This window comes from Leiobunum rupestre, chromosome 4, assembly GCF_980474605.1.
Source record: "Leiobunum rupestre chromosome 4, qqLeiRupe1.1.hap1, whole genome shotgun sequence".
NCBI lineage: Eukaryota > Metazoa > Arthropoda > Arachnida > Opiliones > Sclerosomatidae > Leiobunum > Leiobunum rupestre.
This window is the reverse complement of record NC_143387.1, coordinates 49,010,085-49,025,657: the sequence shown is the minus strand read 5'-3', so window position 1 is coordinate 49,025,657 and position 15,573 is coordinate 49,010,085. Positions and strand designations below refer to the sequence as shown.

General features: G+C 34.6%; 1 protein-coding gene across 4 annotated transcripts in view; it reads left to right on the top strand.

Moving 5' to 3' along the window:
* Nucleotides 1-10,789, top strand: part of LOC149948080 (uncharacterized) — a 50,371-nt gene extending 39,582 nt beyond the window's left edge. For all 4 annotated transcript variants that reach the window (XM_090172873.1, XM_090172872.1, XM_090172874.1 and 1 more), the window contains 9 exons: nucleotides 2,232-2,310; nucleotides 2,392-2,490; nucleotides 2,590-2,760; nucleotides 3,136-3,310; nucleotides 4,428-4,492; nucleotides 4,749-4,847; nucleotides 4,969-5,021; nucleotides 7,447-7,501; nucleotides 10,111-10,789. In XM_090172873.1, the coding sequence (XP_090028999.1) occupies nucleotides 2,232-2,310; nucleotides 2,392-2,490; nucleotides 2,590-2,760; nucleotides 3,136-3,310; nucleotides 4,428-4,492; nucleotides 4,749-4,847; nucleotides 4,969-5,021; nucleotides 7,447-7,501; nucleotides 10,111-10,626 (1,312 nt within the window). In that variant the 3' untranslated portion in view covers nucleotides 10,627-10,789. The remainder of the gene's footprint in view (nucleotides 1-2,231; nucleotides 2,311-2,391; nucleotides 2,491-2,589; nucleotides 2,761-3,135; nucleotides 3,311-4,427; nucleotides 4,493-4,748; nucleotides 4,848-4,968; nucleotides 5,022-7,446; nucleotides 7,502-10,110) is intronic.
* The last annotated feature ends 4,784 nt before the right edge of the window (nucleotides 10,790-15,573 follow it).

The window sequence follows — 15,573 nt, the reverse complement described above, 5'->3', positions numbered from 1 at the left end:
CATAAGGCACTTCATTGTATTATCTCCATACATGATAATTGGTTACTACAGATCTAATTTTACCTCGTTTTGGAAAGCTAGTTACGGCACTATTCTACCCTCTGACATAATTACCATTGCATTACCTCCGCATCATTTACCATTCATTTGAGTAAATGGAAATTAATAGAATAAAATATTTTTGTTTACTTTTTACATTAGAGTAGTGTTTTTTTTTGTTATTAGCATAAGTAACATAATAAACATAAGTATGGCACTTCCTATTCACCCAATGCAAATTTTTTAATGATATATTGTTATTTTTATTGGATCTTTCTTACGAGCGAGGCCACGGGGTTGAAATGGTGTGTAAAAAAGTGCCTGGCACTTTTTTTACAGCCACCCAAATGAGCCGATTTTAGATTTTATTACAAAACTTGCAGTGGTGGCCGACCAAATTTGTTGAAATTGGCATTTTATTTTAAAATTAAAATAAAACAATAGTCATTCCCGCCGGGACCCGCCCTCGATCTACGCCTCGGCGTGGGAAAGCCTATTTTTTGTTTTATAATATTTTGATCGAAATTCGATGAAGAAAAAAACAAATGAATGCTCATTTAACTTCAGTAAAAGCAGGGGTACAAGAAATATACATTTAATATGAAAATGAACAAAACTCGTAATACGGTAAAATGGGCCTCGGTTAACCCCGAAATCGCATACTAACTCAAGTCTAACTGACCACATGTACGTCGCTTGATCGAAATGACAATTTAACAAAATTAATCTATAGTGCGCAGAGCTGGCACTCATAAAAAATGGTCCTAAGGAGAGTCCCTAAAAATGGTGCTAAGCCCTTAGCACCACTCATAAGAACGAATATTATAACTACTAAATTGAAGTATTTTCTCATTATAATGGCCTCCGTTCTAGGAGCATTCCTATATCGGAGGCCCTTTCAACGGTATTTCGTCGTTGGAATGACCTCCGTCGTAGTACAATAAGTGTTCTCTGTGAAAGGGCATTACATAAACATTTTGTTGGAACGGCCTTGGTTCTACGACGCTTCCTGTTCTACGTCAAAGGTCGTTACAAAAATATTTCGTTTGAATGGCCTCGGTTTTAGGACGCTTACCGTCCGAGGTTGGAGGCCATTACAAAGACATTGGGTTGAATTGTCCTCCGTCCTAGGAAGGTAGACGTCCGAGGTCGGAGGCCAATTCAAAGAACTGTTTCGTTGAAATGACCTCCGACGTAGGAATGTAAGCGTCCTATATTAGAGGCCATTACAACAAAATATTTTTTTAATGGCCTCCAACCTAGGACGCTAACCGTCCTAGGTTGGAGGCCATTACCTAACCTAACCTTACCGTACATTTTGTAATGGCCTCTCACATAGGACGCTCTCAGTCCTATGACAGAGGCCATTCCAACGTAACATCTAGCTATTGGCCTCTCATACAGGACGCTAGTTGCCCTATAACAGAGGGCATTCCAACGTAACATCTTGCTATTGGCCTCTCATAAAGGACGCTAATTGTCCTATAACAGAGGCCTTTCCGACACTATTACCTTATATATATTGTACCTTTTATATGTACCCCACTCAAAGCCCCAATTTTTACCCTTGATCCCGTAAGGAGGTTTATTAGACCTTTTACATAAAGTACCTTATATATATTGTACCTTTTATATAGTACATTTTGTAATGGCCTCTCTCAGTCCTATGACAGAGGCCATTCCAACGTAACATCTAGCTATTGGCCTCTCATATAGGACGCTAATTGTCCTTTAATAGAGGCCAATGCTAATTTATTTCGTTGGAATGAAAAGATATTTCGTTGGGACGGCCTCTGACATAGGACGCTATAGTTCCGAGGACTGAGGCCATTACAACGAAATAAATTCTACTTATTTTCCCCTAAAATAGACGATTTCTCCGAAATATCATTATATGACGATATTTATTGAATCGGAAGATAAAAATAACTTTTATAAACACTGGCTCCATTTCAGAAGTTAGTTTTTTTCGAATTTCAAACCTAAACGCGTGTATGCTTGTATTTCTCGCTATCAACCAAGCCAACTATTTTGCCTACGGAAAGAGTAGGAAGGTATGAGTTTCCTGTTCGGAAACTTCCTATTAAGCAATCACTCCACAACAGATCATCATTAGCCGAATTCATTCTGTGCCATATTTATGTTTATTATGTTACTTATGTTATTAGCAGTAACAAAGTCATAAATTTTAGAGCACGAGTATTCTTGATATCAACTAAAGCTGGCTCCCTTGGAACGAACCTTGTTGGAGCAAATCGTGTCATATTAATGGTATTTATAATTGATTGCGCTTCAAAATATCTTTCAATAAATTAACCTTAAATTATACTAATTTGAAGAAATTTTTGACAGGATGCATCATGGAATCCAACTCATGATATTCAAGCTATTTTCAGAGTGTATCGCTTTGGCCAAACAAAACCTGTTTATATTTATCGGTTTTTAGCCCAGGTAGACCATGTTTTATAAATTTTATAGGTAGTAATTACTTAATTAAAATTCACTTTTAGTCGTTATTCTGGTAACTCAGTAACTCTCTTTTTAAATTAGGGGACCATGGAGGAGAAAATATATGATCGTCAAGTGACCAAACAGTCCCTTTCATGCCGAGTAATTGATGAGCAACAAATAGAAAGGCATTTTAATGCTGCTGATTTAGCTGAGCTATACTCTTTTTCTCCAGAAAGTACATCAAAACGACCAACTCCAATAATGCCTAAAGTAGGAATGCTCCTTTATTTTTAGATTTGCTAAGAAATTGGGGTTTAAGAAATCAATGAACAATTTAAAATTATCCATAAAATATATTAGCTATCTAGCAGTCAAAACCTATTTTACCAAATTTTCCAATTAGTAGTATAACTAAAACTATAATCAGGGTGTGCTTATTTTTAAATCAAGAAGTATAAAAATATAATAAAATTTTTATTTACTTCAAATTTATTATGGGTCATTTTTAATGATAATGATATAAATATGTTTCAGTATCCAAATTTTTTATAATGCATGATATTAGGATGGGGGACTTTCCTTGGTTTTTTTTGTTTAGTCATATATTTCTTCATTACATAATTTAAGTATTAAAAACCCTACTAGGATCGCTTGTTGGCTGATATGTTATTTAGACACAAAGGATTGATTGTGAGTTATCATGAGCATGATTCGCTTCTGCAAAACTTAACTGATGAGGATCTCACAGAAGAGGAACGGAAAGCAGCCTGGCAAGAGTATGAAAATGAGAGAGAGGGTATTAACCAAATAACAAATGAATGTGAGTACTAAGCTGGTCTAAAATTTTAATGTATAGATAGATATATACAGGTTGTCCACTAAAAAAACAAAAAGTGATAAATAACAAATTTTTTTTGGAAAATTTCTATCGAAAAGGATTACATTTTTAAAACACCCCGTAAAACTGTTAATTTGAAAGGGCTTGAAGACCTCAGCTGCTAACTGAGGTGTTAGAACAATCACCCTAAAAAATTTTTTACAAGTGCATAAAATTGTGTAAGGTCAAAAAATGCCTGAAAAAATCTACAAATATGTAGAAAAATCCAAAATTCTTGGAAAACCCGCATTGATTTTGTATTTTATAAAAATTAATTTATAACCCATCCTGAAAATTCTCGACAAAATCTGCAAATCTACAAAATCTTAGAAATTTCACAATTTTTTTTATTTTTAAAAAAATTTTAAATTTAAATCTTTTGATTTTTAATTTTAGTTGGATGTTTGACAAATGCTCAAATAAAAGAGAAAAATCCACTAATTTACAAAATCCAAGAAAATATACTCAAATCCATGTATATTTTAAAAACATGTTTAAAATCCTCAAATTTACGAAATCTAATAAAAAATTCTCAAATCCAGGTTTTAAATATATGGTTGAAATACACAAATTAAGGAAAAACCCTACATATTTTCTGAATGTCTAACCATTTGCTATTAGCATAATTCATTGAATAGTAGCACAAATTTATTTCATCCATCAAATATGCAACTCTATCATGACCCAGTGGTCCCCTCTCCAGAAAGTAAAGGTGGAGCTGATTTTGGCACCTTTACCCGCGACCAATAAAATGAACTAATTTGAGAGTGCAACTCAAATTGAAAAGACAGTTTTTTATTTAATTGATAAAAAGAATGTGAAGTATCATTTTCGTTCTAGTTTTTAAATAATAATTGATAGAATTAGGGTTCCATGGGTTTTTCATAATTTCTTAACAGCCAATCACAAAAAGTTTTACATTTTCAAATAGGCTCAGCCTTCTCCCTCTCGATAGGTGACCTATGGTATTTCAGTTGAATATTCATGGGTGAAATAAATTCATGAGGGTGCTTGTTCCATATCGAATGCAATGCTCTAATTAATTTAAAACGCTTTTTAGTTGGCTATCAAGCAGCAGGACCTCTACCAGCTCCAGAAAATATAATTGCTGGTATAAGAGCAAAGGTTAGTTCATATAAAATGTACTATATTAGAAATGGTCTACCCTATCCATGTAAATTATAGATTCAATTTGCATTAACAATAATTATTAAAACTAATTGTCAGCAATAATAAATGTATATATATATATACACTTAAATTACACTAAATTAAAAATAATTTCCACCATTAGATCTAATAATAAGTTTGTATTGAAAATGTATTATAAATTTTCAGTAACAATACAAATTGGTTAGTAGTACAAACTTAATTTTTCTAGTATCCTACAATGGATGACACTACAATACTCAAAATATTTATCAACTATATTGCACAAGCTCAAAAGAAGAAACAAGAAGCAGTACAACGAGCTCAAATGGTATGTGTGCTTTTGCAATTTTAAAGAACAATCATTAGAATTTATGATAAATTTGGTGTAGGCAGATAAAGGAACTCAGAAAGTAATTAATTTTAAATTAATTCTCTCTTCTGTTTCTTAGTTTCTGCAAGCACAGCAATCCATTCCAGTTGAGGTTGCCAATGAAATTTATAGGTAAGTAACATATTTGTGTAGGGGGGGTGGTCAAAGAACTTAACTCTTCTCATCTACTCAATACATTTATCTAACCCAAAATTATCTGCTGTATCAATTTACAATATCAACTGGCATTGACATTCAAAACAACCGCAAAACTAATCTTTCAATTTTCTCATCTTGTATCTACTTGAGATTTTTCTAAATTTGTCTCTGACGTTATTAATCACACTACGCTCTAAAAAAATCGGAACACCGTTTGAATAATTCAGTACTTAATTCTCAAGCTACCAAAGCACACATTCCAAAAAAAAACAATTGATTTTTTTGAAACTGGCAGATTCGTTTCGGGCAATCTTGGATCTTGCGAATGCATTACTTTATTTAGTTATCAAAGGTGAGGTGGTGAGGTAAAACCCAACAAAGCACTCTGACGAAAAGGTTTGCCTCAGTTATTAGACTTTAAAAAACCTAAGCATATCAAATTGCTCTAACTATAAGAACATTTTGCGGTAAGTGAAACACGAAAATTGGTTGAAGCAGCTTTTAGCACAAAAATGGGTAATCAAATGTTGATTGGGGCTATTTCGAGAGCAGTCAAATCACGTCCATATTCCAATTTGGGTGAAGTGTAGTACAGCGGCCTCATCGAATTTGATATTAATTTTAGTTGCGCCTGATAGACCTTGTCACGTAGATGTCGAGGGTATTTTTTATTTTGGCCGCAAATGATTATTTAATTGTTTAACTTAATTTTTTTAATTTTAAAAATTTCTCATTTTCATTGAATTTTATATTAATTTTGGTTGCGCCTGATAGACATTGTCACGGAGATGTCGAGGGTAATTTTTATTTTGGCCGCAAATGATTATTTAATTGTTTAACTTAATTTTTTTAATTTAAAAAATTTATCATTTTCATTGAATTTTATATTAATTTTGGTTGCGCCTGATAGACCTTGTCACGTAGATGCCGAGGGTAATTTTTATTTTGGCCGCAAATGATTATTAATTTTTTTAATGTAATTTTAAATTTCTAATTTTTGGGCATTTGCACGTGTTTTGTTGTACTTATTTCCGTCGTGTGTTCGCCGGCAACACAGTTTCGGTGTCCTAATGAATTCCACGTGATATTCCCTTTTTATATAAAATCAGTTACAGTTTTTGTTCATTTTCTCGGTGTTTTGTATTTTTGGGCCACAAAGTGATATTCCCGTACTTTATCAAATCTTTTACAGTTTTTGTTCATTTTCTCGGTGTTTTCTATTATTGGGCCACTTTGTTTCTGGTTGAGATTGAAAGTATATACTTGATGCGTAAGGCTTGGTACTGTCCTCTAGGTCGCGTTATAGATGGCCCATCGCTTTTTTTAGTATGGGGTTGGGGAGGCGCTGCGCGCCCCCAGCGCTTGAGCGAATACGGGGAGTTTAGTAACGTCTTTTACGTGTTTTGGAAGTAATTATCTTCGTCGGGTTGTCGCCTACACCACGGCTTGTTACTGTTTGTTTAGGTTTCCACTCTACTAACTTTTTAACATTAAGTTAATTAATTTAATTATCATTTTCGACCCAAAAACAAAAGTTTCGTAATCAACGCGTCAAGTGCTACATTCTCCGCCACCCAAAAATACAAAACCACGGTAATTCCCTAAAATTAGTACATTTTTAACATTAAGTTAATTAATTTAATTATCATTTACGGCCTAAAAAAATTAGTTTCGTAATCTACGCGTCAAGTGCTACATTCTCCGCCACCCAAAAATACAAAACCACGGTAATTCCCTAAAATTAGTACATTTTTAACATTAAGTTAATTAATTTAATTATCATTTACGGCCCAAAAAAATTAGTTTCGTAATCTACGCGTCAAGTGCTACATTCTCCGCCACCCAAAAATACAAAAACACGGTAATTCCCTAAAATTAGTACATTTTTAACATTAAGTTAATTAATTTAATTATCATTTGCGGCCTAAAAAAAATTAGTTTCGTAATCTACGCGTCAAGTGCTACATTCTCCGCCACCCAAAAATACAAAAACACGGTAATTCCCTAAAATTAGTACATTTTTAACATTAAGTTAATTAATTTAATTATCATTTGCGGCCTAAAAAAAATTAGTTTCGTAATCTACGCGTCAAGTGCTACATTCTCCGCCACCCACAAATACAAAAACACGGTAATTCCCTAAAATTAGTACATTTTTAACATTAAGTTAATTAATTTAATTATCATTTGCGGCCCAAAAAAAATTAGTTTCGTAATCTACGCGTCAAGTGCTACATTCTCCACCAAAAAAAACCACGAAATTACATGAGGCCGCCGTAGTGCAATTTTGCCTCAAATTTATTTTATTATGTCTCTCACTTTTGATTTTAATCCACTACACTTAACAACATTTCAATATTTTATGGATCTGCTCACTCATAATGACATTATTTTACAGGTACAATGCATATGTTGGAACTCTGGAGGAGTATAGTAAAAGATTTAGAGATCAGGTTAGTTGTCTTTTAATATGAGAAGCGTAAAAAATCTCTAATTAAGAGTGGGTTTAATAAAAGTAAAATACAGGGTATTTTTTTTGCTCGAAAAAGTGATTTTTTTTTTTGTTGAAATTTGTACTGTACATTATACTTGCCGGGGGACACTTTCTACTAAAATTGCATCTAAATCAAAAAATATTTTAGAGTTTTTTGAAAATTTAAATTTTAACCGCTAGGTGCTATAAGAAAATTGTAGAGCGTCACTGAAAACATACAAATAGCGTTGGCACGAAAAAATAGACGTCTTTTTCACTGAAAAAATACGACTTGAAAAAGTGAGAAGTTGGGCAAGCTAAAATAACTTTTTTTGATTTCCATTGGGGGTTGTGTAACTTTATGAAAGTCAGAAATTTGTTAATCTGGTGTTTAATGCAATAAACACCGCTGAATAATCGAGGAGACAATGGCGAAGAAGGTATTACACAATTTAATTTCGTAGGAGGAAAAATGCGAATTTTTTGAAAAAACTAGACATTTTATTTATCTACTTACAACAAAATTTATAAGTACGTTTCGGAAATACCACCATCTGCTGCGATGCAGGCTTGGGCGCGAACAATCATATTGTAGAAGGCGGCTTGAATCATTTCCGGGGTTACTTCCCGGCAAGAGCTTACAATTCGTTGACGCAGCTCTTCTAGGGTCTCAACTGGAGTTTCGTACACCTTGTCCTTGACGAAACCACAAAGAAAGAAATCCAACGGAGTCAGATCGAGTGACCTTGCTGGCCAGTATACGGGACTGTTTCTCCCTATCCATCGTCATGGAAATTCATGGTTTAGGTAATCTCTCACGGCTGTGGTAATGAGGCAAGGCACTGTCTTGCTGAAACCACAGTCTTGCTCGTTGCGCCAACGGCAGTTCATCAAGTTGTTGTTCTAGCTCATTTCTAAAGAAATCTAAATAACTGCCCATTTAGATTTTGCGGTAAGAACACTGGACCAATTAACCAGTTTCCAACAAGACCAATCCAAACATTCAAGCGCCCAAATTGAAATTGGTGACGGTGTTCATATCCCCAGTGTGGATTTATCTTCCCAAACATGATTATTTTGGTGATTGTAAGGGCCGTCTCTTGTAAACGAGGATTCATCCGAGAATAGCATGTTGTAGTGCATGGAATTTAGCAGCCAGTTGCAAAAATCCAGCCGTTTTTGAGCGTCTCCATCTCGTAAACCGTGGTGAAGCGTTGCTCTGTAAAGATGGTACTTATGCTTATGTAAAATTTCCCAAATGCGAGTTTTACTGCAAGCCAAATTCAAAAGCTAAAACGGTGTTTTCAAAGTCCAAATCCCGCAGACCAGGCTCACAAAATCGAGGTTGTACGTTACCATACTGGTGAAAGTCATTTACAGCTCGCCTTACAGTAGGTTATGGATGGTCTTCTATCTGGATGTCGTTGCTCAAAGATCTCACTCACTCGTCGTAGATTTCTTCCACCTTCCACGTAGTAAATGGCCACTAGTTCCGTATGATCAGTTCTGGAATATTGAGGCATGATTGTTAAGATTAATTACGACAATAATGTTACACAGTTTGTATTACAGTTATTTAAATACTAAATAAATTTAAGGTTTTTACTGACCTTTAAACTTGTGGTCTATTTATCTTCAGGCCTATCAGGGTTAAAATAGGCTTCGAATACGACTAGATGCAAACACAGGCCTATTAGATTAAAAAACTAATAGGAAAAGTCAATAGCTAAATGAGCCAGATTGTGGTTTCAAAAAGAGTGGTTCGCCTCATGCCCCCCGAAATGTGAAATACTGTATTTCAAAACGATGAATAGGGTGAAACGGTTTGGCACATTGGCCAGCAAGGTCGCCAGATCTTACGTAATTTAAATCGCCATTAATAATTTAATTACTTCGCCATTGTCTCCTCGATTTTTCAGCGGTGTTTATTGCATTAAACACCAGATTAACAAATTTCTGACTTTCATAAAGTTACACTACTCTCCCAATTGAATTAAAAAAAAGGTTATTTTAGCTTTTGTCACTTTTTCAAGTCGTATTTTTTCAGTGAAAAAGACGTCTGTTTTTTTCGCGCCAACGCTATTTGTACGTTTTCGGTGACGCTCTACAATTTTCTCATTGACAATTTTCTTATAGCACCTAGCGGTTAAAATTTAAATTTTCAGAAAACGTGAAAATATTTTTCGATTTAGATGCAATTTTAGTAGAAAGTGTCCCCAGGCACGTATAATGTACAGTACAATGTTCAACGTTCTAGAAAACATAGTTTTTGAAAAAAAAAACACTTTTTTTGAGCAAAAAAAAACACCCTGTATAATGCTGATCTAAAATCTACAGTATTAATCACAGAATTAACCATCCACATTTTAACGTTGGTATTGTTAAAAGAAATGTACAAATTCACAATTATTTGATTCATTAGAAATGTTAAATAATGCTATGTGCTTTTTGAACTATAATTTAAATTTTTATGGGGCAACTGTTATTTTTTAACTCTAAAAAAATCGAAACAACTAATTAGCATTAACTAAATCAATATGAAAAAATTTTGGAAAAATAAAGATGTTAAGAAATTTGAGTATATTTCAGATAAATCAGAGAAATCGACAAACTCAATTCCAACAAGCGAATTTATACCAACAGGAGCAAATTCGCCAGGCCCGTTTTCAAGCAGCACAGGCGCAATTTCAACAGCAGTCCAGATTCACTGCTCAACAGTTCCAACAAGCATTCATGCATGGTAGAATGCAAAGACCTAGGTTTACTAACCAAGTACCAAGATTTAATCAAAATCTGGGTAACAACCAACAAAATGTAGGAAGCACTTATGCAGCTAGAAATTACAGTAGGGCAAATGAAAATCCAGCTAGAGCGGGACTTTCAGCTGCTGGTAATGCTGATACAATCAATAACATATCAAAGTTATTGAATGATTTGCAAAAGAGAAATATTAATGTTGGTAATGTTGTTGTTGAAACTCCCAATTCAATACCATCACGATCTCAGCCTAAAAGAGGAGGTCCTGTAATTACAGAAGTTATAGATGACCATCCTTCAATTAACACACAAAATGACAACAACCCTGTAATTACTGAAGTGGATTAATTCCACATAGCTGTATTTAAAAGTAAATAGAACTTGAATGGGTAAATTGACATTCTTTTATTTATCTGTTACTGTAAGAAATCTTCCAGATTTTGTACATGTACCTAATTGTTTGTAAATTTTCTTAAAAATAAATAAAATGTGCATGAAGCATTCCTTTATACCTTGTCTTTTGTTTGAATTTATCACATTGTGCAAGATATGAAATTAAATTCTACAATCATTTTCTGTTGACCCAATGATTGTTTTATTGTGAAAGAACTGATATTTGATGTATTTAAAATATTCGACTTGGATAAAATTGGGTGTCTTTTCAAAACATGGTACTTGGTTAGCTGTTAAATTAAAGCTAATAACAAAAATAGGTGAAAAAATGCAAAGAGAACAGGAGCAATTACTAACAATGTTATCATATTTCACTCAACTAGAGTTGTTAATTTTCCAGAAAATTTAAATGTAGAAAAAATTTCAGCAAATCGAAAAAATTAAACAAAGGTTTCTATATGTTATCGAATCCGGCTATTTGGAACAATAGCCCCGCCACATAGTTTCCACTTTTTAGTTACACCTTACCAACGTACTTATTAAGGGGAACCTATTGGTGCAAAAATTATTAGCCGCAAATAATTAATTTTAAAGATGTACGAACCGAACGGTTCGGGGCGTAGAATTCTCGCCAATCTCAACATTCCGTTTTCAACAATTTCACTTTTCTTTTTCTTTTGTAAACTTCAATCAAACTTCCGTTTATTTTTATAAATTTTGCTATTTTTTTTTTGTTTTTTAATGCGAAACATTAATTTTCGGGAATTATTACTTAACGAGATATAGACGCCAAAACATTAACCGGCATAATCAAGGATTGGAATCTCCTTAAAAAGTACTTTAAGGGGGGTCGGGAAAGGGAGTGGCGGGGCTATTGTTCCAATTTACTTAGAATCCTTGATTAAACATATTACGTTTTTAAAGTTTTTATTCTAGACTAGTCTAGAGGTGATATGGGATTTTTTAACAATAGGTACTTTTGTTTTTTTGGTGTTTTTTTGGTTTGCTATTTGTCAAGGATTACAGTAATGCAAAAAGTTTTAACCGCAAGTTATTATTTAAAAAGATATGATCAATGTAAAATTGCTACTTGCTAGCAATTTTTACAACGGAAAATACGACATATTTCGAGATTTCTGTATGTGTTGGATGAGGTAGGACTGTTGACGAGGACGATTCTTTAAATTACTAGATTTTAATACTTTTTGGATAAAGTAGGACGGATGACGAAAAAGAAAAAGGCTGAAATACAAAACAGTACTAACTTTTAAGGGTTGGGGATTTTTCCGGTATTTCAACGCATTTTACCTTTTTTTTAACCATACTATGTCATATTATATGTCGTGTGTATGATGTTGACTTATACAATGTCGAATGTATTCTGAGTATTGGCGCCTGACGGCGCCGCGCACTCGCTTCGCTCGAGCGCTGGGGGCGCGCGGCGCCTCCCCAACCCCATACTAAAAAAAGCTATGGGCCAGCTATAACGCAACCTAGAGGACAGCACCAAGCCTGACGCATCAAGTATCGTCAACCCGATATTAATCCAACCTAATAATATAAATAACCTAACCCATTATCCCCGCCAAAACCCCTAAAATGCATTGAAATACGGCGAAAATACCTGAAATAAAAAAGAAAGTTAGTATGTTTTGCATTTCCACATTTTCTTTTTCGTCATCAGCGCCACGTTATCCACAACGCACTAAAATCTAGGAATTTAAAGAATCGTTCTAGGGAAAATTCACTGCAAAAGGCCAATGTTTAAAAATGCATATCTTTGTTAATATTCATTTTCGCTAAAATAAAATGAAAATTAAAGTAATCCCCATCTTGCCCTCTATCCAAAAAAAATATATAAAAAATCGGGTGGGGGGCAGCTATTCTACACTTAACCCAAAATTGCTGGCAAATAACAATTTTATATTTATCATATCTTTCTAAATAATAAATTGCGGTGAAAACTTTTCGCATTACTGTAATCCTTGACAAATAATAAACAAAAAAACAATAACAAAACCAAAAAAGCCGTAAACACATTTTCGGTTTGCACACGTTTTAAAAATTTAGTAATATCTTGTCGTTAAATCTAATTCGTCATCGGTCCTACCTCATCCAGCAAGTACAAAAATCTCGAAATATGTCGTATTTTCCTAGGTAAAAATTGCTGGCAAGTCACAATTTTAAATTTATCATAACTTTCTAAATAATAAATTGCGGTTAAAACTTTTTGCATTATTGTAATCCTTGACAAATAATACAACTAAAAAAATAAACAAAACCCAAAAAAAACAAAAGTACCTATTGTTAAAAATAGCCGGTGGTTTTACTTTTGGATTCGAAAAAATGAGGCGAAAATGCGAAATTTAAATTTGCGATCAATATTAGGCTAATCGTAGCCTACGTTATTATCATTATCGTGCTCATGATAAAATAACGTAATGTAACGTTAAAAGGAACCACCTATGGACTGCGATGCAAACTTTAAGGATGAAAGGGTTAAAAAAGCTAAACCCTAAACAAATATGAAGAAATTTTTTTTTGATTGCTCGAAGACCTATCGGTACGAGCTATTTGTAAGTTTTTAAATTTCATCCATAAAATAACGTATGCAACGGGCTAGTCATGGAATAGACGAATAAAAAAAACATTCAAACATTGTCACCGTCGAAAACTGGGTCTAGACACGGCCAGCTTTGATCACGCGCTACAGCGGCCAACACATTCGTCTAAATTCCGCGACTCTAACTGTACTCTAACGTGTAGGAGTTCAACGCCACGCTCGGTTTTTATATGGGCTTCAATCAAGGATAATAGCGAAAGGATACGAAATGGCGAAGCGAGCTCAGGGGCGGCTCAAGGGCCGGTTTGAGAGGGGCGCCGAAATTGAGTTGTGAGCCTTTTTGGTTTACCAAGAATCGGATTTGTTTATAAAAATTTTAATGAAAGCATAACATAATTTGAAAAATCTTTAGCTAATTGGAAATACAAACTGTTTTACCAACCAAAATGTCCAACATCGTCGATGAACGTTTTTTGCGACTATTTTTTTACAATAGTAAATAAACCATAAAATTACGGTGCCTAGTTTTGACGGATAAAGCATTTTCCTGGTATTTTCATTATAAACCAGGGTATATAATATGAAGAAGAAAAAGTGGTTGGGCGATAGTACAAGAATAGAAGGGTGTCAGAATTTTTAGCCCGGTGTACCTAGCAACAGGGGCCATACCACCGGAAGCCTATCATCATAGTGCCCTACGCCAGCGTCCCCAAGCCCGGACAGGTGACAAATCCAGCGAGGGGCTAGCCAGTAAGAATTTGCCTGTACACATGATTACGATGAGTACAGACCGATTACGATGAGTACAGAATGATTAGGATGAGAACATAATGATTACGATGAGTAAACAGGCAACCCAAATCTTTAAAATTGTTACAGATGAGTAATTAAGTACGGGGTAATTCCAATGAATACGCGTGATTACAGATGAGTACGAAAATTACAAATGATTACGGGATTACAAATGAGTTCAAAAGATTACCGAAGATTACAGTTAGGGTGAACACCGATTACGGGAAGTGGTTAGCCACTCGGGTAGTAGTACCCTACTACTGATGGTTGCACCTTTGACGCAAACCACTCAACCCAGCAGAAGGTGCAGCAATGGGTGGACCAATCCTCACTTCGCACACAGCCGTGGGATTAAGAGTGGATGCTATAGCAACTCCAGCCGACACCCTACCTACGTAGGTAAAGAGTCATACCCTTTGGAGAGAGCTCCTAAAGGGGAACGACGGGAACACAGCGGTCCACATAAAACGGGCACAGCTGGCACCGGAGATCCCGGTGCGACTCCAAAAGGCCGAGAAACAGGAACAGAATTATCAAAATTATTTTAAGCACTAGAGGAAGGTTCAGCCTAATAATAAAAATATAATTCAATTATGTAATTGTTAAACGTTGAACGAAAAAGAGGCTTTTACTGTATTCTTCCCCCTTAATCTGTCGTGTGTCCGTGGTTAGCGTTAGTCACTTCTATTTTAAGCGCACACGCAGAAAGCCATTTATTAGTTTCAGTTAAATAGTTTTAGTTAGATAGATATTAATTAGAGACACGTTGAATTGAATTAAGATTATAAAAAAAGGAAATTAAGAGAAGCCGTTGAAGCAGAAAAGAAAGCGACAGCTTAAAAAAAGTTCTTAAGTGTAGGCCTTAAAAAATCCCGCCAAATACTGTTTTAATTAAGTTGTTAAAGCAATAAAGCGTTCTATCAAATAGGCCCAAAACCGGCCAAACGTTTCATACAGACTATAGAGCTAGTTCATCAGGACTAACAAAGTTTGTTATTCTTTGGTTTAAGAGAATTTGGCTTATATCCTGTCTTTATATGAATATTTTAGAGACGTACCTTTAAGCATATGTAACATAATTGCTCAGTAGTATGCCACTGTACCTTTATTCCATTCAAAAATCTTCACTAACGGTTTGTTTCACCACGAACCAGTAAAAAGGTGGACTACGTTAGATTTTAACCTTTTTATTCATCCTAGTAATTTTGGGAATCACACTATTGGCTACTAACCAGGGGCGGCTCAAGGGCCGGGCAACTGCCCGGGGCGCCGGTTTGAGAGGGGCGCCGAAATTGAGTTGTGAGCCTTTTTGGTTTACCAAGAATCGGATTTGTTTATAAAAATTTTAATGAAAGCATAACATAATTTGAAAAATCTTTAGCTAATTGGAAATACAAACTGTTTTACCAACCAAAATGTCCAACATCGTCGATTAACGTTTTTTGCGACTATTTTTTTACAATAGTAAATAAACCATAGTTCTGACGGATAAAGCATTTTCCTGGTATTTTCATTATAAACCAGGGTATATAATATGAAGAAGAAAA